General features: G+C 47.3%; 1 protein-coding gene across 1 annotated transcript in view; it reads right to left on the minus strand.

Annotated features, from left to right (window-relative positions):
* ptprjb.1 (protein tyrosine phosphatase receptor type Jb, tandem duplicate 1) overlaps positions 1–22,155 on the minus strand; it is a 103,283-nt gene extending 81,128 nt beyond the window's left edge. Inside the window, exons 1-6 of the mRNA XM_067436582.1 lie at positions 21,930–22,155; positions 18,369–18,413; positions 17,772–17,813; positions 10,678–10,722; positions 10,081–10,122; positions 9,054–9,095 (exon numbers count right to left, since the gene is read on the minus strand). Of these exons, the coding sequence (XP_067292683.1) occupies positions 9,054–9,095; positions 10,081–10,122; positions 10,678–10,722; positions 17,772–17,813; positions 18,369–18,413; positions 21,930–22,155 (442 nt within the window). The remainder of the gene's footprint in view (positions 1–9,053; positions 9,096–10,080; positions 10,123–10,677; positions 10,723–17,771; positions 17,814–18,368; positions 18,414–21,929) is intronic.
* Between the last annotated feature and the right edge of the window lie 1,561 nt (positions 22,156–23,716).

Genomic DNA, 23,716 nt, shown 5'->3' on the forward strand with positions numbered 1-23,716 from the left:
TATAGGATCAAGTGGACAGGTAGTAGGGTAATTGGAAAGGATGAGTTTAGAAATATCTGCCTCAGAGAGCGGAGAGAAGGATGAAAGCGTGTTCATGTTAGCTGCTGAGATGTGCGTGTCAGTTTGTGGAGAGGAGAACTGGTTGCTGATGAGAGATGTTTTGTTTGTGAAAAATGATACAAAGTCATCAGCTGTAAGAGTTGATGAAGGAGGGGTAGGAGGAGGACAAAGAAGAGAGGAGAATGTTTTAAAGAGTGTGCGAGAGTCAGAGCAATTGTTGATTTTGTTGTGGTAGTATGTTGTTTTAGCAGTGGACACATTTGTAGAGAAAGAAGAGAGAAGAGACTGATACAAGGTAAGGTCAGTATAGTTTTTAAATTTCCGCCATTTCCTCTCTGCTGCCCTGAGTCCAGAGCGATGTTTACGGAGAACATCAGACAGCCAGGGGGCAGATGGGGTGGGGTGGGGCGGGCTGGTCTGGATGAAAGGGGGCAAAAACTGTCTAAGGAGGATGTTATTGTGGAGCAAAGAGTGTCAGTAGCACTGTTAGTGTCCAGTACTGAGAACTGAGCAGGTGGAGGGAGTGAAGATGAAACCATAGTGGATAGGCGAGAGGGAGAGAGGGAGCGTAGATTACGCCGAAAGCTAATCTGTGTAGGAGTGCGTATTGTGTCAGGAGTCAGTATGAGGTTAAGAAAGTGGTCTGAGGTATGTAATGGAGTAACTAAAGTGTTGTCCGTGGAGCAGTTGCGTGTGTATACAAGATCTAATTGGTTACCTGATTTGTGAGTAGCCGTAGTAGATACTAACTTAAGGTCAAATGAAGTCAGTAGAGTGGTGAAGTCTGTGGCTAGGTGTTTATCAAGATGGATGTTGCAGTCACCAAGCAGAATCAGAGGAGTGCCATCCTCAGGGAAGCTAGAAAGTAACACATCCAACTCTTCCACAAAGTTACCGAGGTGACCTGGAGGACGATAGACCACTAAAACATGGATTTTAACAGGGTGAGTAATAGCGATTGAGTGCGATTCAAATGAACTGGCCGATAGAGATGGTAAGGGATCAAATTTCCAATCATTTGAGATAAGCAAACCAGTACCCCCACCCCTCCCAATTGGTCAAGGGGTGTGTGAAATAGTAAAATTAGTTGAGAGGGCTGCAGGAGTTGTAGTGTCCTCTGGTTTGATCCAGGTCTCAGTTAGGGCCATGAGGCTGAGCTGAGAATGAGTCCCAATAGATGAAATAAAATCTGCTTTGTTTACAGCAGCCTGGCAATTCCAGAGACCAATTGGAATAGAGAGTAAAGTAGCAGAGGATTTCTGTAGACTGCGCAAATTATTAGGATTGCGGCATCTCACGTGTACAGAGCATGATTTACGAGTGCTAGTAGTAATAGTAGAAATTTGAAAGCACATGGTGAATACAGAGCAGAGAAAAGGCCAGATAGGTAATGAAAAGGAAACAGAAGTAATAAAAAAGGAAACAGAAATAATGAAAAGGAAACAGAAATAATGAAAAGGAAACTGATACTCAAGTGCCTTATAGGGGTCCTTGCTCGGGAGGAGTTGCACAGGGAAGAGTTGAAGTCTTTACAGTCGTCGGGCTTTACACGAGGAGGGCTTCACACGAGGGCTGCCGCAGACTATCAATCTATTTATACTCACCTGAGTATCGTTATTGAAAGCAGCTGGGAACGGCCCCAACAAATGTGCTCACTCACAAACGTGGCAATGACCAAACAAATGCTTCACAAATGCTAACTCCCCCACACACACACCGCGAGAATACACCAAAACTACTAATGCACACCACTGCACTACACAGACAGACTTGACCAACAACAAATGAACAAACAATCAAATGAGAAGTTACAAACACTTACAGAGTAATTGTCTATCAGTCAATCAATGAATCACCTCTCTTTTATAATTTCCAACCGGTATCCCATAACTAGAATGGTTAAAACTAATCAGTGACAGTTCTACTGAACTGCAGACCATCTTCTCATCTCATCTGGTATACTGAACATTTATTCAGGATCATGTGCTGCTACAACGGCAGCCGAATGTGGTGGGTCCATGATGGTCAAGATGGTCTTCAGCACTTCTAATCCTATTTAAGTTGCAATGCTCGATTGAGCATGCTCCGCTAACTCTCGTAAAACAAAGGTATATTTCTAATCCAAACTACTGGTGGTGATGGTGGTTTTCATATGCTCTAAAATCATAGTTATGCCCATATCTACCCCAATCAGATCTAAGTGATCTGCTAATTCCATTGACCATAGGTAACCTCATGCAATCTCTGTTTGTCAGACTAACATGACTGTATTCTGAACAGCAGTAACAAATTATATATATAAAATAATTTACAGGTAATACTAAGGGTGCTTTCACACCTGCCTCATTTAGTTCGGTTGAATCGTACTAGAGTTCGTTTCCCTCTTTGGTGCGGTTCGTTTGGTCAGGTCTGAAAGCAGCAATCGCACTCGGGTGCGCACCAAAAGCGGACCAAACAAGCGTACCGAGACCTCCTTGAAGAGGTGGTCTCGGTACGATTTCAAACGAACTCTGGAGCGGTTTGTTTGTGGTGAGAACGTGATCCGACCTCGAACAGAACCAACTGCAAAAGTACTGATCATTTTTGGACTGAACCAGCTGCCGTAGTTAGCTGCGCTGACATTGTGTGCATGATATTATTACCTGATAGATCGTTGGCAATATTTTCGGAAGATGGAAGCATGTCAAGAGTTAATAATTAATGCACGCCCCCTCTTGAAGTGACGAGCGATGCGCGCTCGCCGTCTGCAGTGCATTAGAACGTTGTTTTCATGTCGCATCCGCGCTTCATTATAGAAATGTTTTGTTTGCATACTGTGGTAAATACACACCGTGTAGTAGATTATGGCCAGGGACAAAACTGGCCCGCGCAGTCGTCTCTAAATTAGTGTTATTATAGTTTGCTGGCTTTGCCTCTCCTGTTGGAATTTTCCCACACGTAAATTCTGACCAATCGAAAAGCAGTTTAGGAAATACGCCATGGCCAATGAGTGATGTGGATGTTGTCACGTGCCTGCGTTTTGGTTCGTTTCAACTGGTTCGGACCAAAGCAATCAGTGTGGTGTGAAAAGGAACCAAAAAATCTGAAAAATGCAACAATGTATAATTGTTTGCCCTTGGTTCGGACCAAATGAACCGAACTAGAGATGTGAAAGCACCCTTAGATTACCTATGTGCCTTAACAAGTATCAGGTAAGTTTACAGCATATCATTTAACTCCTAATATAAAATTTTATGCGGTAAGTATACTATCTACATAAACATCTGGTTATGGTGGCAGTTATGCATGACTGCATTAAAAATGAGATCACTGAAGAAAAATTACACTCATTCACTGCTATAGGAGGAGAAGAATTGGCTAACTTGTTAAATCATCAACATCAACAACATATATGCTTGACCCTATTAGGTGGTGGTTAACCCAACAGTGGCCGAGTACTTGAGTACTCGAACATGACAGCGACGATCGATCGTGATAACAATGATCGCCCTGACTTTAAAAAAATATATAGTATATTTCTCGGATTGGTTATTGTGACATTTTGGACGGTAACTGAGGTCTGATTGGTTAGCATTAGACAGCACGCCTTCCAGATCGTGAAATAAAGTGAAACTGCGCGCAGTGATGGAAGCACTGTGAATGATCATGAAATACAGTGCAAGATGTGTGGCGGCAATCTGTCACATACACATAATTACATAGAGAGCGTGATTGTAATATCATGTTGTATTCTCAGTGCTTTAGTTGTTCCCCGTGTATCAGTGCGCTGTTAAAGGAAATCCACAACGAGAGTCAAAAGCTCATCTGCACATCCGCGTCCTTTTCCACAGATGCAAGTTGTAAGATTACATGTTTAATACTTGATTATATGTTGTCTATATTTAATTAATTTCATATAGGACAGCGTTTGGTTGAGTTTAATAACCAGCTAGCAAAGCGCTGCTGTTATTTCGGCTGGTGTTCATTCTCTTCAGCCCAAATGCAAACAGCCCGACAATATCGACTCTGGGTTATTTGAGACGGTCATATTATTTTTATATAGGCTATTTCTTTTTCAAAATCATTTTAATGCAGCAGTGTTACTCAATTTTTAACTGTAGGCTAGATCTGTTTTAAATTGGTTTCTCATGGATTCAAAAATGTGCAGTAATGCTGTAGCTCACTTTGATCATAAAAAATAAAATGATGTGCAGCGCCAATCTGTCATGTACAGTCCCTGACAAAAGTCTTGTCGCTTGTGTACAAATTTACCTAAATTGCCACTGAAATATATTTCTAATCAAGATTTTTTTTACAAAAATGGCTCATTTTAATCCCACCAGATTTTGTGATAATGTTTCAGTGAAAAACTAAACTTTCAAAAAGTATTCTAATATTCACAGCTTGGTAAAGCCCATTGAGTCAATTTTTGCAAAGACATAAGTGTTGTCGCCTTGTCATATGAGCTTCCCCTGTGACTAATATTGGATCAATTAGGTCTCAAGTGTGTATAAAAAGAACCCCAGTACACTAGACCTTCACATCAACTGCAACTAGACCTCTGCAAACATGCCTAAGATTCACCCTGAGACTAAAGTTTTGATTATCAAGAGGCTGAAGACCAGATCCACTGCTGATGTGGCAGACACCTTCAATGTGTCTCAGCGTCAAGTACAGAGGATAAAAAAAAGATTTGAAGAGACTGGAGATGTTTTTGACAAGCCCAGGTCAGGCAGACCCCGCAAGACAACTGCTCAAGAGGACCGTTTGTTGGCTTGAAAATCCAAGGCCAGCCCATTTTCCACTGCAGCAGAGCTCCACGAGACCTGGTCACCTGAAGTCCCTGTGTCAACCAGAACAGTTTGTCGGATTCTGTCTCGAAATGGCCTCCATGGTCGAATCAGTGCCCAGAAGCCAGCACTAAACAAAAGACAATTGAAAAACCGTGTGGCATTTGCCAAGGCCCACAGCCTGCTAAAAGGATGGATGCTGGAAAAGTGGCAGAAGGTGGATTTTTCAGATGATTCTTCTGTTGAATTACACCACAGTCGCAGCAAATATTGCAGGAGACCTACTGAAGCCAGAATGGATCCGAGATTCACCCAGAAAACAGTGAAGTTTGGTGGCGGAAAAATCATGGTCTGGGGTTACATCCAGTATGGGGTTGTGCGAGAGATCTGCAGGGTGGAAGGCAACATCAATAGTCTAAAATACCAAGAAATCTTAGCTACCTCTTATATTCCCAACCATAAAAGAGGCCAAATTCTGCAGCAGGACGGAGCTCCATCGCATACTTCTATCTCCACATCAAAGTTCCTCAAGGCGAAGAAGATCAAGATGCTCCAGGATTGGCCAGCCCAGTCACCAGACATGAACATCATTGAGCATATGTGGGGTAGGATGAAAGAGGACGCAAGGAAGACGAAACCAAAGAATATTGATGAACTCTGGGAGGCATGCAAGACTGCTTTCTTAGCTATTCCTGATGACTTCATCAATAAATTGTATGAATCCTTGCCAAACCGCATGGATGCAGTCCTTCAAGCTCATGGAAGTCATACAAGATATTACATTTGAATCTCACAGCACCACAACTTAATTTGCTGACATATTTTTGTATTTGCAGTAAATTTGTTCAATTTCTGTATAGGCAACACAACTTTTGTCTTGCCAAAATTTGACCTTTCTGTCTTGATTAAATTATAAAAAAAAATTCTGTGAAAATTATTTATTTCAGTGCATTAAACATCATTTGGGAGGGTTTTAGCTTTTTATATGAGCTATTTCTAACACCAATTAATTAATTAAAAGTCAGGTTAATATCAGGTATTTCTAGAAAATAGATAAGTGACAAGACTTTTGTCAGGGACTGTAGGCTACATAGAATTATAATGAGAACATTATTATAGTGTTGTAAATTATTGGTGGTTTTGTTGCCAGTGTTTTAGCGTTGTTGTTAAGGGAAGAACGCATTCAAAATGACTTTCGTTTTCAAGCTTGTAAAACACTAGTATAGCCAAGTTCACGTGCGCATTTGCATCCTTTTGGGCAGATGTAAATTGTAATAGGCATGATTAATCTCATATAGGATGCGTTTGACTGAGTTCATTAATTCTCTAGAAAAGCTCTGTGTGGTGGTGTGTTCACAGTTTCAGCTCAATGCCCAATATCATTGACTGGATTGTTTGAGACGGTTATTTAGTTTCTTTTTCAAAGACATTTATGCATCATAATCTAGCAGTTATTTTTTTACAGTCATATGTTCATATTTGTATAGACATCTCATCATGTTTTTGTCAGCATAAATTTTTGCAACAGTCTTAAAATAGTTTCATACCTCCATGACGGAGACTCCCTGCCCCCCGCAAAAGCCCCGCCCATAGTTAATCGATTACTTGTTTTTGAGACCAATCGATGATTGAAAAGAAAAATTGACAAAAATTCCCATCCCTAGACCCTATACCAACTAGGCTATTAAAACATACTTCCAGAGGTCATAGTTCCTCTGCTTAATATTATTAATTCATCCTTGACATTAGGATATGTACCAATTTTTTTTAAGTTGGCTATAATTAAACCACGTTTCTATCAAAAATACTAGAAACGGCTGTGTCCTCACAATTATGTTCATTTTTAAAAAGACATGGTACATGTGAGGACATGTTTAGAACGTATCATAGTACTGAGACTGCTCTAATTAGAGTTACACATGATTTACTCTTATCATCTGATCGTGGTTATATCTCTCTATTAGTGTTACTCGATCTTAGCGCTGCATTTGATACTATCGATCACAATATTCTTCTGAATAGAATCGAAAATTATGTTGACATTAGTGGAACTGCATTGGCATGGATTGAATCTTACTTATCTGACCATTATCAGTTTGTAGCAGTAAATGAAAAGATGTCACACCAAGTTCAGTATGGAGTACCGCAAGGCTCAGTGTTAGGACTGTTACTTTTCACCCTGTATATGCTACCACTGGGAGATATCATTAGGAAGCATTGTTATGCTAACGATACAGAGCTCTCTATTTCCTCACACCCTGACGAAACTTACCAATTCACAAGATTAACGGAATGCATAGCTGATATATAAAATTGGATGAATAGTAATTTCCTGCAACTTAATTCAGATAAAACTGAATTTTTTATTATTGGACAGAAAAGCTCCACAAGTAGTAACCTAGATTACTGTCTAACACTTGATGACTGCTCTGTCAAGCCCTCATCGTCAACCTGGGTGTGCTCTTTGATACCAATATTTCATTTGAAAGCCACGTTTCTAGCATCTGTAAAACTGCATTCTACCATGTTAAAAATATATCTAAATTACGGCACTTGCTTTCAATGCAAAATGCTGAACATGCGTTCATGAGCTCAAGGCTAGATTATTGTAATGCTCTACTTAGTGGTTGCCCTGCTCGCTTAATAAACAAACTCCAGCTAGTCCAAAACGCAGCAGCTCGAGGTCTTACTAGAACCAGGAAGTACGATCATATTAGTCCAGTTCTGTCAACACTGCACTGGCTCCCTCTTAAACATTGCATACATTTAAAAATTGTGCTTATTACGTACAAAGCACTAAATGGTTTAGCTCCCCAGTACTTAAGCGAGCTCTTAACACATTATACTTCATCACGTCTATTGCGGTCTCAAAACTCTGGCCAGATGAATATCTAAATCAACTGCAGGTGGTCGATCCTTTTCCTATTTAGCACCTAAACTCTGCAACAGTCTTCCTAGCATTGTTCGGGAGGCAGACACACTCTGTCAGTTTAAATCAAGACTAAAATCGCATTTCTTTACTATGGCATACACATAGATTTTTTTTTTTAACTTTCATTATTCAAATCAATTGACTGATTGTTAGGCTGCATTAACTACGTCAGCCGGAACCGGGAACACTTCCCATAACACCTGATGTACTCGTTACATCATAAAGAGAGTGGCATCTACGCTAATGTTGGTCTCTCTGTTTGTCCCGAGCTTTACTGCAGTCGGCCGGATCCAAGCCGTGTCCGGATTGGATGGTGGACCTGTGTCTGGACATGACCAGCTCATCCTGGAGTCCGTGTCAATTGGTTTCTCCTCTGAATTTGCCTCACCGGCACGTCATCCTGAATAAACCCGTTTCCGGCGCAATAATGCCGATCTTTCAAGTATTCATATTTTTGTGTAATCGACGTGCCAACCTAAATGAACCTGTCTCTTGGGTGATACCCAAAATTTCGAATATTCCTATCTAATATAATTTATGACTTGCAGGGTTGGCAGAATAATAATTATACACTGTTTAATAATAGGCCAGAGGAGAACTAGCACCCCGACTGGGTCTGGTTACTCCAAAGGTTTATTTTTCTCCATCATGCCCTAATGGAGTTTTGGTTCCTTGCCACTGTCGCCTTTGACTTGGCTTGCTCAGTTGGGGACACTAAAATTATGATCAATGTTATTCAACTAAATACAAATACAAAATACAATACAAAGTAAATGTATTAATTAGGTCATATTTAATTCTATAAAATATCCAAATAAAACTAGCCAAATCAAATTTAGTTGCAATATTGTCCTGTTTAACACTGTGAAGCTGCTTTGAAGCAATCGTCATTGTAAAAGCGCTATATAAATAAAGTTGATTGATTGATCTTCAGGCAAGAACTGCAAGCATCCGTACCCTCCGGATTTGGACTATGGACGGGGCCAAATAACTGAATAACTAAATAATTTAATCTATACTCATTGTAAACAACTGTAATTAAATCTTATTCAAATTTTATTATCGTCTCCTAAGTCTTTTGGGTAGAACCATGGTTACATGCATAAACTGAGAAGTTTTTTCCTATTAATTTTTTTTAGTTTTAACTGGTAGGTGCTGATGTTTGATAATCAAGATGTGAAATTAAATATGTGAAATTATTATTTACCACATTTACACTAAAATAAATAAATTACTGATGCAATTGTCCTATTAACATGTGTACTCAATTGTCCATGAATGAAAATACTCACTTGTAGAAGCTGTTGTCAAAGAGCTTGTAGGTGCAGTGGTTGCTAAAAAAAAAAATATTTATGGAAAATTAGAAATATAATTTAAATAATATTCATTGACATGCTTAAAAGGACATTTTTGCATGCAATGAAATCCTGTATTGCTAAAACTTGTTAATAAAAGACCACGGCAGCATATGTAAACTGCATAAATACAGTTTTTCTGACTAAAATGTCTATATGACTATTAAGACCATTTTTTTTATTCTAGAGCTCCCTCCACGAATAAACTGTACACCTTCAAATGGGGAGTATTCACTTTATGTGGCACAGGACCCAGGTTGGAGCCAGTTAACTGCCCAGTGGCTTCAGAGCTGGAGTTCATTCAAGATCATTGAACAGGTCTGCCGATCTTTCCCAATCCACACTTAAGATCTACAGGGCGGCCATAGCGGCCTTCCACACACCGTTATGTGGTGGATCTCTGGGGAAGAACTAACTGGTAACCCATTTTCTTACATGGTATTCTGAGGATGAGGCCTGCAGCTCAGGTCTTGGGATCTAGCTATGTCATTGGAGGGGTTGTACTTGACACTAGGCTTACTGCGCTAGTCGGCATTGCCGTTGTTACGTTGTTGCCGGTGTTCAGGAAAAACACTGGTTACATCACTTGCCCACCGCGGCAAAGACCGGGTTATGTGCCTGATGTACCCACTAATACGGCCCGGTTAACATTCCTTCAGGACATTTCATCCTCCTGTCAGCGGAACATATGCTTCAGGCACAGGTATGTGTTTCCTAAAGCATCATCGTTGGATGCAGCGTCTTGCTCCCCTCTTAGGGAACCATGGTTACATGCATAAACTGAGAAGTTTTTCCCTAATAAAAATGTTCTGTTTTTACTGGTAGGTGCTGATGTTTGATATTCAGGATATGAAATGAAATAAGTGAAATATTATTTACCACATTTACACTAAAATAAATAAATTACTGTTGCAATTGTCCTATTAACATGTGTACTCAACTGTCCATGAATGAAAATACTCACTTGTAGAAGGTGATGTCGAAGAGCTTGTAGGTGCAGTGTTTGCTGAAAAATTAGATTTATGGAAAATTAGAAACATAATTTAAATAATATTCCTTGACATGCTTAAAAGGACATTTTTGAATGCAATGCAATTCTTTATTGCAAAAACTTGTTAATAAAAGACCACATGACAGCATCTATAAACTGCGTAAATACAGTTTTTCTGATTGAAATGTCTATCTATATGAATATTAAGACCATTTTCTATTCAAAAGCTCCCTCCACGAGGAAACTGTACAACTTCAAATGGAGACTATTCACTTTATGTGGCACAGAACCCAGGTTGGAGCCAGTTAACTGCCTAGTGGCTTCAGCGCTGGAGTTCCTTCAAGATCATTGAACAGGTCTTCCGATCTTTCCCCATCCACACTTAAGATCTACGGGCGGCCATAGCAGCCTTCCACACACAGTTATGTGGTGGAAGAATAAATACATGTTTGATACTCGGTATGTGAAGTGCAATTATTATTTACCACGTTTACACTAAAATAAATAAATTACTGAGGCAATTGTCCTGTTAACATGTTAACTCAATTGTCCATAAATGAAAATACTCACTTGTAAAAGTTGATGTATGAGAAGAGCTTGTAGGTTCAGGGGTTGCTGAAACAAATTAGATTTATAAAGAAATAGAAACATAATTTAAGTAATAATCACTGACATGCTTAAAAAAACTGTCAGGCTAAAACTTGCAAAAAACACTTGATGCATTGTGTCGGTGTATGATAGGGCCCTAAACCTATAAACTGGAGATTGGGACATGTATAAAAAACAGTTTGATACTCATCATGTTAAAAATAAATAAGTACAATTATTATCTACCACATTTACACTAAAATAAATAAAATATTAATGCAATTGTCCTACGGCCCGGTTAACATTCCTTCAGACATTTCATCCTCCAGCCAGCGGAACATAGAAGCCTCCCACACACCGTTATGTGGTGGATATCTGGGGAAGAACTAACTGGTAACCCATTTTCTTACATGGTATTCTGAGGATTAGGCCTGCAGCTCAGGTCTTGGGATCTAGCTATGTCATTGGAGGGGTTGTACTTGACACTAGGCTTACTGCGCTAGTCGGCATTGCCGTTGTTACCGGTGTTCAGGAAAAACGTCTCGGTTACGTATGTAACCCTCGTTCCCTGAGGAGGGAACGGAGACGTAACGTCAGTGACTGACGAATGGGGGTTTCGCTTAGAAGCCTGTCATCTCCGAGACTAGAAAGCGCCCAATGGCAGTGCCAATGCCATGGGCATGCGAGATTTGCATGCGTAACTCCGCCTACCCACGTGGGTAATAAGGAAGTAGCTGGCATCATCGCATTATGTTTTACCTGCTGAGGAGCCAAGTTGAACTCCGTTCCAGCGGTACAGCGGATGTGGCAACGGGACGTTACGTCTCCGTTCCCTCCTCAGGGAACGAGGGTTACATACGTAACCGAGACGTTCCCTTTCGTTCAGTCACTCCGACGTAACGTCAGTGACTGACGAATGGGGGTCCCAATGCAATAACGCCACTCGGCTGTCTTCCAGTGCCCTGCGCAAGCGTGAGAACCCTGATGCAAGTTAGGACGGTCAAAGGCCTCTACTTAACGCAGGAATACCAAGGTACACTGGGAGGCATATTCCAGGAGGAGATATGCGCCAAGATGCCTACCCGTAGGGAGGACTTAGGGATACACGTATGACCCCGGGGGGCTGCATACGGAAGATCACTGGGGTACCAGCCGAAGGTGGATTTTTAACCCCAGGAGGTGGCAAGGTTGCCAAGGGAATACACCCGCTCAGGGAGGCTTACGGTGGAAATACACATGTGGGGGTCGCCGGAGGGGAACCATGCACATGGGGCACCTGGCCGGACACGAGTGTCTGGGCTAAGGGCAGACTTATTGGCGTCGGCGTCGTCAGTGCTGGAGGAGCTCAGGGCTCTCGGGGAACTCACCTGAGAAGAATATCGCACGTATCCAGTCCGTGGAGTGGAATGGCGAGCAAGCGAAGACACCTGAGCCAATCCGTTACCGGCCACTTGTAGAGGCGAGTACATAGTCGGACACAGGCTCCACTCGGAGGTTGTAAAACCTGGCGAATGTGTTTGGTGTCGCCCAGCCTGCAGCTCTGCAGATGTCTGTCAGCGGAGCCCCATGTGCTAAAGCCCAAGAGGAGGCCACACTCCGGGTGGAATGGGCCCTGACCCCAAGGGGACATGGGCGTCCCTGCTGCTGGTAAGCCAAAACAATGGTGTCCACTATCCAGTGAGACAGCCTTTGCTTTGAGAGAGCCTTCCCTTTCAGCTTCCCACCATAACAGACAAAGAGCTGGTCTGAGGTCCTGAAACACTGCGTCCTGTCTACGTAAGCGCGAAGGGCGCGTACTGGACAGAGCAGTGCCAAGGCTGGGTCTGCCTCCTCCAAAGGCAGCGCTTGCAGGTTCACCACCTGGTCTCTGAACGGACTGGTGGGAACCTTGGGCACATATCCAGGCCGGGGTCTCAGGATCACGTGAGAGTCGGCCGGCCCGAATTCCAGGCACGCTTCGTCAACCGAAAATGCCTGCAGGTCCCCTACCCTCTTGATGGAGGCCAGTGCGGTCAGGAGCGCCGTCTTCATAGACAAGAACTTAACATCTACTGACCGCAAAGGCTCAAATGGGGCCCTCTGCAGAGCACTTAGAACTACTGAGAGGTCCCAAGAGGGTACGAGAGGAGCACGAGGAGGATGTAGTCTCCTCGCACCCCTCAGGAACCTGATGACCAGGTCGTGCTTACTTACCGTTTTCCCGTCCAGGAGGTCATGGTAGGCGGCGATAGCGGCCACATAAACCTTCAGGGTGGATGGAGACAGCCTTCGATCCAACCCTTCCTGGAGGAAAGAGAGCACAGACCCGATCGGGCACTTCCAGGGGTCTTCTTGGCGAGAAGAGCACCAATTGACGAAGAGGTTCCACTTCAACGCATAGGCCTGTCTCGTGGACTCGGCCCGAGCGGAAGTGATGGTAGCCACCACCGGAGGTGGTAGGGTACTCAAACCTGCCGCGTCCCGTCCAGGAGCCACACGTGGAGGTTCCAAAGATCGGGACGCGGGTGCCACAGGGTGCCCCGTCTCTGAGAGAGTAGGTCTTGTCTCAGAGGAATTGGCCAGGGAGGGGCTGTCGCAAGGAGCACTAGTTCTGGGAACCAGGTCCGGCCGTGCCAGTACGGGGCGACCAAAATGACCTGCTCCTTGTCCTCCCTGACCTTGCACAGCACACGTGCAAGAAGGCTCACTGGGGGAAACGCATACTTGCGTAGGCCCTGCGGCCAGCTGTGCGCCAGTGCATCCGTGCCGAGCGTGCCCTCGGTCAGGGAATAGTACAGGCTGCAGTGGGACGAGTCGTGGGAGGCAAACAGATCTACCTGTGCGTCCCCGAACTGATCCCAAATCAGCTGGACCGACTGGGGATGGAGTCTCCACTCCCCAGGGATTGGCTGAACCCGTGAGAGCTCGTCGGCTGCACGGTTCAGGATCCCCGGGATATGGACAGCACGAAGGGACCTCAGGCGCTTCTGACTCCATAAAACGAGATGGCGGGCGAGTTGAGACATGCGGCGGGAGCGTAGACCGCCCTGGTGGTTGATGTACGCTACTACGGCCGTGTTGTCCGATCTGACTAGTACGTGTTGACCCTTCAGCAACGCTCGGAAGCGGTGCAGGGCGAACCGTACTGCCAGCAACTCGAGGCAATTGATATGCAGGCGGCTCTGGCTCTCTGACCAAGAGCCGGCGGCTGCATGTCCATTGCACATGGCACCCCAACCCGTGGTGGACGCATCTGTTGACACAACAACATGCCGGGAAACTCGTTCTAAGGGCACTCCTGCCCGTAGAAAACTGAGGTTCGACCACTGGGTGAGTGTCTGTCTGCAGGCCTGAGTCACTGGGACCCGGAGCGTGCCAGACCGCCATGCCCATCTCGGGACTCGATCGCGAAGCCAGTGCTGAAGCGGTCTCATATGAAGCAATCCGAGCGGCGTTACCGCGGCTGCAGATGCCATATGCCCCAGGAGCCTCTGAAACAGTTTCAGTGGAACCGCACGCTTGCTCTCTATCTGCCTGAGGCAAGTCAGCAGCGACTGCGCGCGCAAGCCGGTAAGCTGCGCGCACATGGCGACCGAGTCGATCTCCATACCGAGAAAAGAGATCCTCTGCACGGGGCAGAGTTTGCTCTTCTCCCAGTTGACCCGAAGGCCCAAACGAGCTAAGTGGTGGAGAACCAGGTCTCTGTGTTCGCACACCCGGTCCCGAGAGTGGCCCAGTATGAGCCAGTCGTCGAGATAGTTCAGGATGCGAACCCCTTGTTGCCGGAGTGGCGCAAGGGCTGCCTTGACAATCTTCGTGAAGACGCGAGGGGACAGAGCTAGCCCGAATGGTAGTACAGCATACTGATATGCCCGCCCTTCGAACGCAAACCGTAGGAACGGTCTGTGTCGCGGAAGGATGGACACATGGAAGTACGCGTCCTTCAGGTCGATCGCTGCAAACCAATCGCATGGACGAACGCATTCGAAAAGGCGTTTCGCAGTCAACATCCTGAACGGAAGCCTGTAAAGGGATCGGTTCAGGACGCGAAGGTCCAGGATCGGTCGTAACCCACCGGATTTCTTCGGTACAATGAAGTAAGGGCTGTAGAAGCCGGACTTCATCTCGGCTGGAGGGACGAGCTCGACCGCACCCTTCGCCAGTAGGGTTGCGATCTCCGCACGCATGACTGGGGCATTGGATCCCACCACGGTGTACCGGACACCCCGGAAGCGGGGAGGAGCTCGCGCGAACTGAATCGCGTAGCCGAGCCGGATGGTCCGTGCGACCCAGCGGGACAGTCCCGGCAGCTGTAGCCACGCTCCCAGGGAGTGTACCAACGGGGTCATGCGGAGCACCGGCGTACCCTCGGTGGGGCAGCGAGGCAGCGTTACCGGCCCGGACTCGGGTGGCGTAGCGGCCCGGTGTCGGGGCGGCGGTAACAGCTGCGCCCTGACAGAGGAGACCAGGGAAGGACTCGCGTTCCACTGGGGTCTGCTCTGAGAGGGGGCTGGCGACAGAGAGGGACGAGAGCGGCGTGGCCCGGGGGCGGCGCACACTGCCGTCACCGGTCTCTGTGTGCTCAGAGATGGGTATGTCAGTTCTTTCTTTAACCACATTAGGGTGCTGCCACCCCGGGGGGCGGCAGCGGAACGAAAGATTCTCCCCCGGCCCTCCACCGGGGGAAGGAGCGGCCCTGCTGCCGTCTCCTGGAAAGAACTGCCCATCTCTGAGCTGTCCGCGTCAGGAGCGCCGCTTGGCCTGGCGTTTAGCGGGCCGCGGGGCTGGCGCGGACTGGGGCGGCTTCTTGCGGCGCGCTCCGCGGCGCGGCCCGGGTGAAGGCTGCTGCTGTGGCCGCGCGGGAGCGGGGGGGACCGCAGGAGGCCGCCCTCGGCGGCGAGGCAGCTGAGGCGACTGTGCCGGCGGCGCTTGGGGTGCAGCAGCGGGCCGCCGGGGCAGTATATGCTTAATAGCCTCAGTCTGCTTCTGGGCGGCCGAGAACTGTTGGGCGAAGCTCTCGACCGCACCGCCGAATAGCCCAGCCTGGGATATGGGGGCGTCGAGGAAACGAGTCCGCTCGGCGTCCCGCATATCGGCCAGGTTGAGCCATAGATGTCTCTCCTGGACCACGCATGTGGACATCACCCGGCCCAGGGAGCGTGCGGTAACCTTCGTCGCCCGGAGAGCGAGGTCGGTCGCGGCACGCAGCTCATCTCTGAGCCCTGGGTCGGCTCCACCCTCGTGCATGTCGCACAGCAACTTGGCCTGGTAGGCCTGGAGGGTTGCCATGGCATGCAAAGAAGCGGCGGCCTGCCCCGCAGCTCTGTAGGTCTTCGACACCATTGAAGATGTGAATCTACAGGCCTTGGAGGGGTGCTTAGGGTCGCCACACCAGGAGGAGGCGCTCTGGGGACACAGTTGCATCGCCACAGAACGCTCCACCGGGGGGACCCCAGTGTACCCTCTAGCCGCCGCCCCATCGAGGGCGGAGAAGGCGGAAGAGGTTGCCAAACGCTCGCGAGAAGACACGGGGGCCCTCCACGAGTGCGCAACCTCCTCATGCACCTCCGGGAAGAAAGGAATTGGGGGCACGGCAGGACGGCTGTCCTGTCGTGGCGCACCCAAAAACCAATCATCTAACCGCGAACGCTCCGGCCGGGGTGGAGGGTTCCACTCCAGACCGAGCGCCGCGGCAGCCCGGGCAAGCATGGCTGTCAACTCCGGGTCCGACTCGGACAATGCTGGCGCGCCCGGAGGCGGCAGCACAGCCGAATCCTCATCCTCGGAGGACTCTAGCCCACCTTGCGATGCGGTCACCGACATCTCATCCTCCTCTGGAGCGCCGAACGAAACCCGCGGACCGGCCGAGACCGAGGCCGCGGGCTCCATCACAATGCTCGCGGGTACCGGTGCAACAGAGGGGGGTGTGGGCCGAGGCGTGAGCGTCGGAGCTGTATTCCACACCATCACCCTCAGGTCACCCTGGCCACCAGCCGAAGAGACGCCCCGCGGACCGGATGAGACCGAGGCCGCGGACACGTCAGATCGGGGGGTGACGGAGGGGACTCTCACTCCGGCGGCCGCACGGAGATCATTGAGTCTCGACCGCAACACGGAGATGGCCATGTTCCCGCAGTGAGAACATGACTCATCCACAAGCGCCGCCTGAGCATGCTGGAAGCCCAAGCATGCCAGACAGTGCGAGTGCCCATCAGAAGAGTGTAGAGACCGGCCACACCCAGAAGCACACGGGCGAGACATCCTGAAAAGGACGTGCCACGTGTGAGCTCTTTTGTGAGAGGATTAACCTCGCAGTCGATGCCGAAGCGCCCAGGGGACCACACACCAACTGGAAACCAATCGTCTGACCAGCAGGCAGGAAGTATGTGACCGCTGGAACGCGCCGAACACCAACACCGACTGGAAGATCCTGATCGTCTCGAAGAACTGACTTAACTCAGAAGGCTTGTAGGAGTGAAAGGTATGTAACCCTTGGCTCCGAAGCATTAAAACATAATGCGATGATGCCAGCTACTTCCTTATATACCCACGTGGGTAGGCGGAGTTACGCATGCAAATCTCGCATGCCCATGGCATTGGCACTGCCATTGGGCGCTTTCTAGTCTCGGAGATGACAGGCTTCTAAGCGAAACCCCCATTCGTCAGTCACTGACGTTACGTCGGAGTGACTGAACGAAAGGGAACACTGGTTACATCACTTGCCCACCGCGGCAAAGACCGGGTTATGTGCCTGACGTACCCACTAATACGGCCCGGTTAACATTCCTTCAGGACATTTCATCCTCCTGTCAGCGGAACATATGCTTCAGGCACAGGTATGTGTTTCCTAAAGCATCATCGTTGGATGCAGCGTCTTGCTCCCCTCTTAGGGAACCATGGTTACATGCATAAACTGAGAAGTTTTTCCCTAATAAAAATGTTCTGTTTTTACTGGTAGGTGCTGATGTTTGATATTCAGGATGTGAAATGAAATAAGTGAAATATTATTTACCACATTTACACTAAAATAAATAAATTACTGTTGCAATTGTCCTATTAACATGTGTACTCAACTGTCCATGAATGAAAATACTCACTTGTAGAAGGTGATGTCGAAGAGCTTGTAGGTGCAGTGTTTGCTGAAAAATTAGATTTATGGAAAATTAGAAACATAATTTAAATAATATTCCTTGACATGCTTAAAAGGACATTTTTGAATGCAATGCAATTCTTTATTGCAAAAACTTGTTAATAAAAGACCACATGACAGCATCTATAAACTGCGTAAATACAGTTTTTCTGATTGAAATGTCTATCTATATGAATATTAAGACCATTTTCTATTCAAGAGCTCCCTCCACGAGGAAACTGTACAACTTCAAATGGAGACTATTCACTTTATGTGGCACAGAACCCAGGTTGGAGCCAGTTAACTGCCTAGTGGCTTCAGCGCTGGAGTTCCTTCAAGATCATTGAACAGGTCTTCCGATCTTTCCCCATCCACACTTAAGATCTACGGGCGGCCATAGCAGCCTTCCACACACAGTTATGTGGTGGAAGAATAAATACATGTTTGATACTCGGTATGTGAAGTGCAATTATTATTTACCACGTTTACACTAAAATAAATAAATTACTGAGGCAATTGTCCTGTTAACATGTTAACTCAATTGTCCATAAATGAAAATACTCACTTGTAAAAGTTGATGTATGAGAAGAGCTTGTAGGTTCAGGGGTTGCTGAAACAAATTAGATTTATAAAGAAATAGAAACATAATTTAAGTAATAATCACTGACATGCTTAAAAAAACTGTCAGGCTAAAACTTGCAAAAAACACTTGATGCATTGTGTCGGTGTATGATAGGGCCCTAAACCTATAAACTGGAGATTGGGACATGTATAAAAAACAGTTTGATACTCATCATGTTAAAAATAAATAAGTACAATTATTATCTACCACATTTACACTAAAATAAATAAAATATTAATGCAATTGTCCTACGGCCCGGTTAACATTCCTTCAGACATTTCATCCTCCAGCCAGCGGAACATAGAAGCCTCCCACACACCGTTATGTGGTGGATATCTGGGGAAGAACTAACTGGTAACCCATTTTCTTACATGGTATTCTGAGGATTAGGCCTGCAGCTCAGGTCTTGGGATCTAGCTATGTCATTGGAGGGGTTGTACTTGACACTAGGCTTACTGCGCTAGTCGGCATTGCCGTTGTTACCGGTGTTCAGGAAAAACACTGGTTACATCACTTGCCCACCGCGGCAAAGACCGGGTTATGTGCCTGACGTACCCACTAATACGGCCCGGTTAACATTCCTTCAGGACATTTCATCCTCCTGTCAGCGGAACATATGCTTCAGGCACAGGTATGTGTTTCCTAAAGCATCATCGTTGGATGCAGCGTCTTGCTCCCCTCTTAGGGAACCATGGTTACATGCATAAACTGAGAAGTTTTTCCCTAATAAAAATGTTCTGTTTTTACTGGTAGGTGCTGATGTTTGATATTCAGGATGTGAAATGAAATAAGTGAAATATTATTTACCACATTTACACTAAAATAAATAAATTACTGTTGCAATTGTCCTATTAACATGTGTACTCAACTGTCCATGAATGAAAATACTCACTTGTAGAAGGTGTTGTCGAAGAGCTTGTAGGTGCAGTGGTTGCTGAAAAATTAGATTTATGGAAAATTAGAAACATAATTTAAATAATATTCATTGACATGCTTAAAAGGACATTTTTGAATGCAATGCAATTCTTTATTGCAAAAACTTGCTAATAAAGGACCACATGACAGCATCTATAAACTGCGTAAATACAGTTTTTTCTGATTGAGATGTCTATCTATATGAATATTAAGACCATTTTCATTTCAAAAGCTCCCTCCACGAGGAAACTGTACACCTTCAAATGGAGAGTATTCACTTTATGTGGCACAGAACCCAGGTTGGAGCCAGTTAACTGCCCAGTGGCTTCAGTGCTGGAGTTCTTTCAAGATCATTGAACAGGTCTGCCGATCTTTCCCCATCCACACTTAAGATCTACGGGCGGCCATAGCAGCCTTCCACACACAGTTATGTGGTGGAAGAATAAATACATGTTTGTTACTCGGTATGTAAAGTGCAATTATTATTTACCACGTTTACACTAAAATAAATAAACTACTGAGGCAATTGTCCTGTTAACATGTTAACTCAATTGTCCATAAATAAAAATACTCACGTGTAGAAGTTGGTGTTTGAGAAGAGCTTGTAGGTTCAGGGGTTGCTGAAACAAATTAGATTTATAAAGAAATAGAAACATAATTTAAGTATTAATCACTGACATGCTTAAAATTACTGTATCAGGCTAAAACTAGCACAAAAAAAACTTGATGCATTGTGTCGGTGTATGATAGGGCCCTAAATTTATAAACTGTAGATTGGGACACAAATAAAAACAGTTTGATACTCATCATGTGAAAATAAATAAGTACAATTATTATTTACCACCTTTACACTAAAATAAATAAAATACTAATGCAATTGTCCTATGTGGCCATAGCAGCCTTCCACACACCGTTATGTGGTGGATCTCTGGGGAAGCACTAACTGGTAACCCATTTTCTTACATGGTATTCTGAGGATGAGGCCTGCGGCTCAGGTCTTGGGATCTAGCTATGTCATTGGAGGGGTTGTATTTGACACTAGGCATACTGCGTTAGTCGGCATTGCCGTTGTTACCGGTGTTCAGGAAAAACACTGGTTACATCACTTGCCCACCGTGGCAAAGACCGGGTTATGTGCCTGATGTACCCACTAATACGGCCCGGTTAACATTTCTTCAGACATTTCATCCTCCTGTCAGCGGAACATATGCTTCAGGCACAGGAATGTGTTTCCTAAAGCATCATCGTTGCATGCAGCGTCTTGCTCCCCTCTTAGGGAACGGCTCGGGTTATGTATATAACCCTTGTTCCCTGAGAGGGAACGAGCACTGCGTCGAAACGCTTTGGGGATGCTCCCTAAGCATCAGCGAATCTGAAGCCTGAATAAACACTAGTCCAATCCGATTGGTCGTGCGTGATGACGTCATTGTGACGGCGTACCCGGAAGTATAAAAGGGGAGCCGGCGCATAATGGCGGCAGTTCTTGCTCTGAAGCATGCGCTCCAGGCGTGCCGAGGTGTGGCGGTACGACGCAGTGCTCGTTCCCTCTCAGGGAACAAGGGTTATATACATAACCCGAGCCGTTCCCTTATCGAGGGAACTTCCCACTGCGTCGAAACGCTTTGGGGAACGAGTACCCACTAGGCCACACCGAGGGTAGCGCCTGTCCTAGTGTGAAGCCGGAAACCGGGCACAACTAGGGTTGGAGCACCCTCGCGCCAGGCGTCGCAGGGAGATCCAGGCTATAAAACCTGATAAAAGTGTGTGGAGTAGCCCACCCCGCCGCCTCGCAGATATCCTGCAGGGGGACCCCAGAAAGGAGGGCCACCGAAGAGGCCATGCCTCTGGTGGAATGTGCCCTCACGGCTACAGGTGAAGGCAAACTGCGCACCTGGTAAGCCATGGTTATTGCCTGGACTATCCAGGTACTGATAGTCTGGGTAGACGCAGGCAACCCCTTCTTGGGTGAGCCAAAACACACCAACAATTGTTGCGATCTCCTCCACTGTGCGGACTTCGCCAGATACACCCTGAGTGCCCTGACCGGGCAGAGTAGGTGAAGCCTCCCCTCTTCCGCCGTCACGTGAGGCGGAGGATGAAATGCCTGCAGAACCAAAGACCTGACCACCCTTGATGGGACCTTGGGCACATAGCCCGGCCTAGGGTGCAAGATGGCCTTTACTCCACCTGGGGCAAACTCCAGGCAAGTCGGCGTTACTGCCAAGGCCTGGAGATCCCCTACTCTCCTTAGAGAGGTAATGGCGAGTAGAAAGGCCACCTTAAGGGTCAGATTCTTAGGTTCTGCTGACTCTAGTGGCTCGAAGGGGGCCTCAGCCAATCCCTCGAGAACCACTGCCAGGTCCCAGGTTGGAACTCTGGACTGAGCCACAGGCCTCATCCTCCGAGCCCCACGGAGGAACTGTACAACCAGCTGGTGCCAACCCAAAGGCCCATCACCCAGAGGAGTGTGGAAAGCCGCAATGGCAGCCACGTACACCTTGAGTGTGGACGGGGTTAGGCCCGCAGAGAAGCGATCTTGGAGGAACTCCAGCACTGAAGCCACTGGGCAGTTAACTGGGTCCTCCTCACGCCTCCTGCACCAAGTGGAAAATACATTCCACTTGAGGCTGTACAGTCTCCTTGTGGACGGAGCCCTGGAGCTGAGTAAGGTCTCTACCATCTCTGCCGACAGGCCAGCCTCTAGGTACCTGGCCCCCTCAGGGGCCAAACCCAAAGGTTCCATATCTCCGGCCGGGGGTGGAAAATCGACCCCGCCGCCTGAGACAGGAGATCCCTCCTCAGAGGAATCTGCCATGGATGACCTGCCAGCAGGGCTATGATATCCGAGAACCAAACTCGCGTCGGCCAACGGGGTGCTACCAGAAGTAGACTGACCCCCTGCCGACGGACCCTCTCCAGGACTCCCGGGAGCAGAGCAATCGGGGGAAATGCGTACAGACGCAGCCTCGGCCACGTCTGCACCATGGCATCCAACCCCAACGGGGCTGGATGCGTGAGGGAGAACCACAGTGGACAGTGGGACGTCTCTTGAGACGCAAACAGATCCACTTCCACTGGGCCGAACCTCTCGCATATGGCCTCCACCACTTCGGGGTGGAGCCGCCACTCCCCGGGCCTCAGCCCCTGCCTCGACAGGATGTCTGCTCCCTGATTTTGAACCCCCGGGACATACATTGCCCTGATGGACAACAGTTTCCCCTGGGACCACAGGAGGATTAGATGCGCCAATCTGCACAGAGGGCGCGATCTTACCCCTCCCTGGCGATTGAGGTACGCTACGACAGCCGTATTGTCTGTCCGCACCAGGACATGTTGGCCGCGGAGGTCCGGGAAAAAGCTCCTGAGAGCTTTGTAGACCGCCATCATCTCCAGGCAATTTATGTGCCAGGAGGAATGACGGCCCTCCCATGGGCCCCTCGCAAAGCGGCCGTCCATGACCGCGCCCCAACCAGTGAGGGAGGCGTCTGTTGAAACGGATTTCCGGCAACAGGACGCTCCCAACACTGGTCCCTGGGACAGAAACCAAGGTTTCTTCCATATGACTAGGGAACGAAGGCATCTGCGCGTTACCCTGATCATACGAAAAGGATTCCCTCTGGGGGAAAACCCCTTGGTTTTCAACCACCACTGGAGGGGTCTCATGTGTAGCAGGCCGAACGGTATCACGTTGGACGCTGCTGCCATGTGCCCCAGCACTCTCTGAAAGTGCTTCACAGTGATGGTGTGGCCTAGCCTTATTCCTGAGACCATCGCCAGTATGGTCTCGACGCGCGCGGGAGACAATTGTGCCCGCATCGTCGTCGAATCCCATACTACCCCTAGGAACGTAGTCCTTTGGGACGGCGTCAACACACTCTTGTTCGTGTTGAGTCTCAGCCCCAAGCACTTTATGTGGGCTAGAACGACATCTCGATGCCGAACCGCCATCTCGTACGACTGGGCCAGTATGAGCCAGTCGTCGATATAATTCAGTACACGGATGCCCTGAAGCCTCATAGGAGCCAGGGCTGCATCCATGCACTTTGTGAATGTGCGTGGGGAGAGGGCTAGGCCGAAGGGAAGAACTCGATATTGGTACGCTTCGCCCCCGAAAGCGAACCTCAGGAACTTCCTGTGACATGGAAGGATGGAGATATGAAAGTATGCGTCCTTCAGATCTATCGTGACGAACCAGTCCTGGGACTGGATCTGACTCACGATCATGGGGATAGTGAGCATTTTGAATCTGAACCTCCTTAGAGACCGATTCAAATCCCTTAGATCTATAATCGGACGCAACCCTCCATCCTTTTTGGGAACTATAAAGTACCGGCTGTAGAAGCCGGACTCCCTCTCTGGCGGAGGAACATGTTCTA

This window comes from Pseudorasbora parva, chromosome 25 (genome assembly GCF_024679245.1).
Source record: "Pseudorasbora parva isolate DD20220531a chromosome 25, ASM2467924v1, whole genome shotgun sequence".
In the NCBI taxonomy this organism is placed as follows: domain Eukaryota; kingdom Metazoa; phylum Chordata; class Actinopteri; order Cypriniformes; family Gobionidae; genus Pseudorasbora; species Pseudorasbora parva.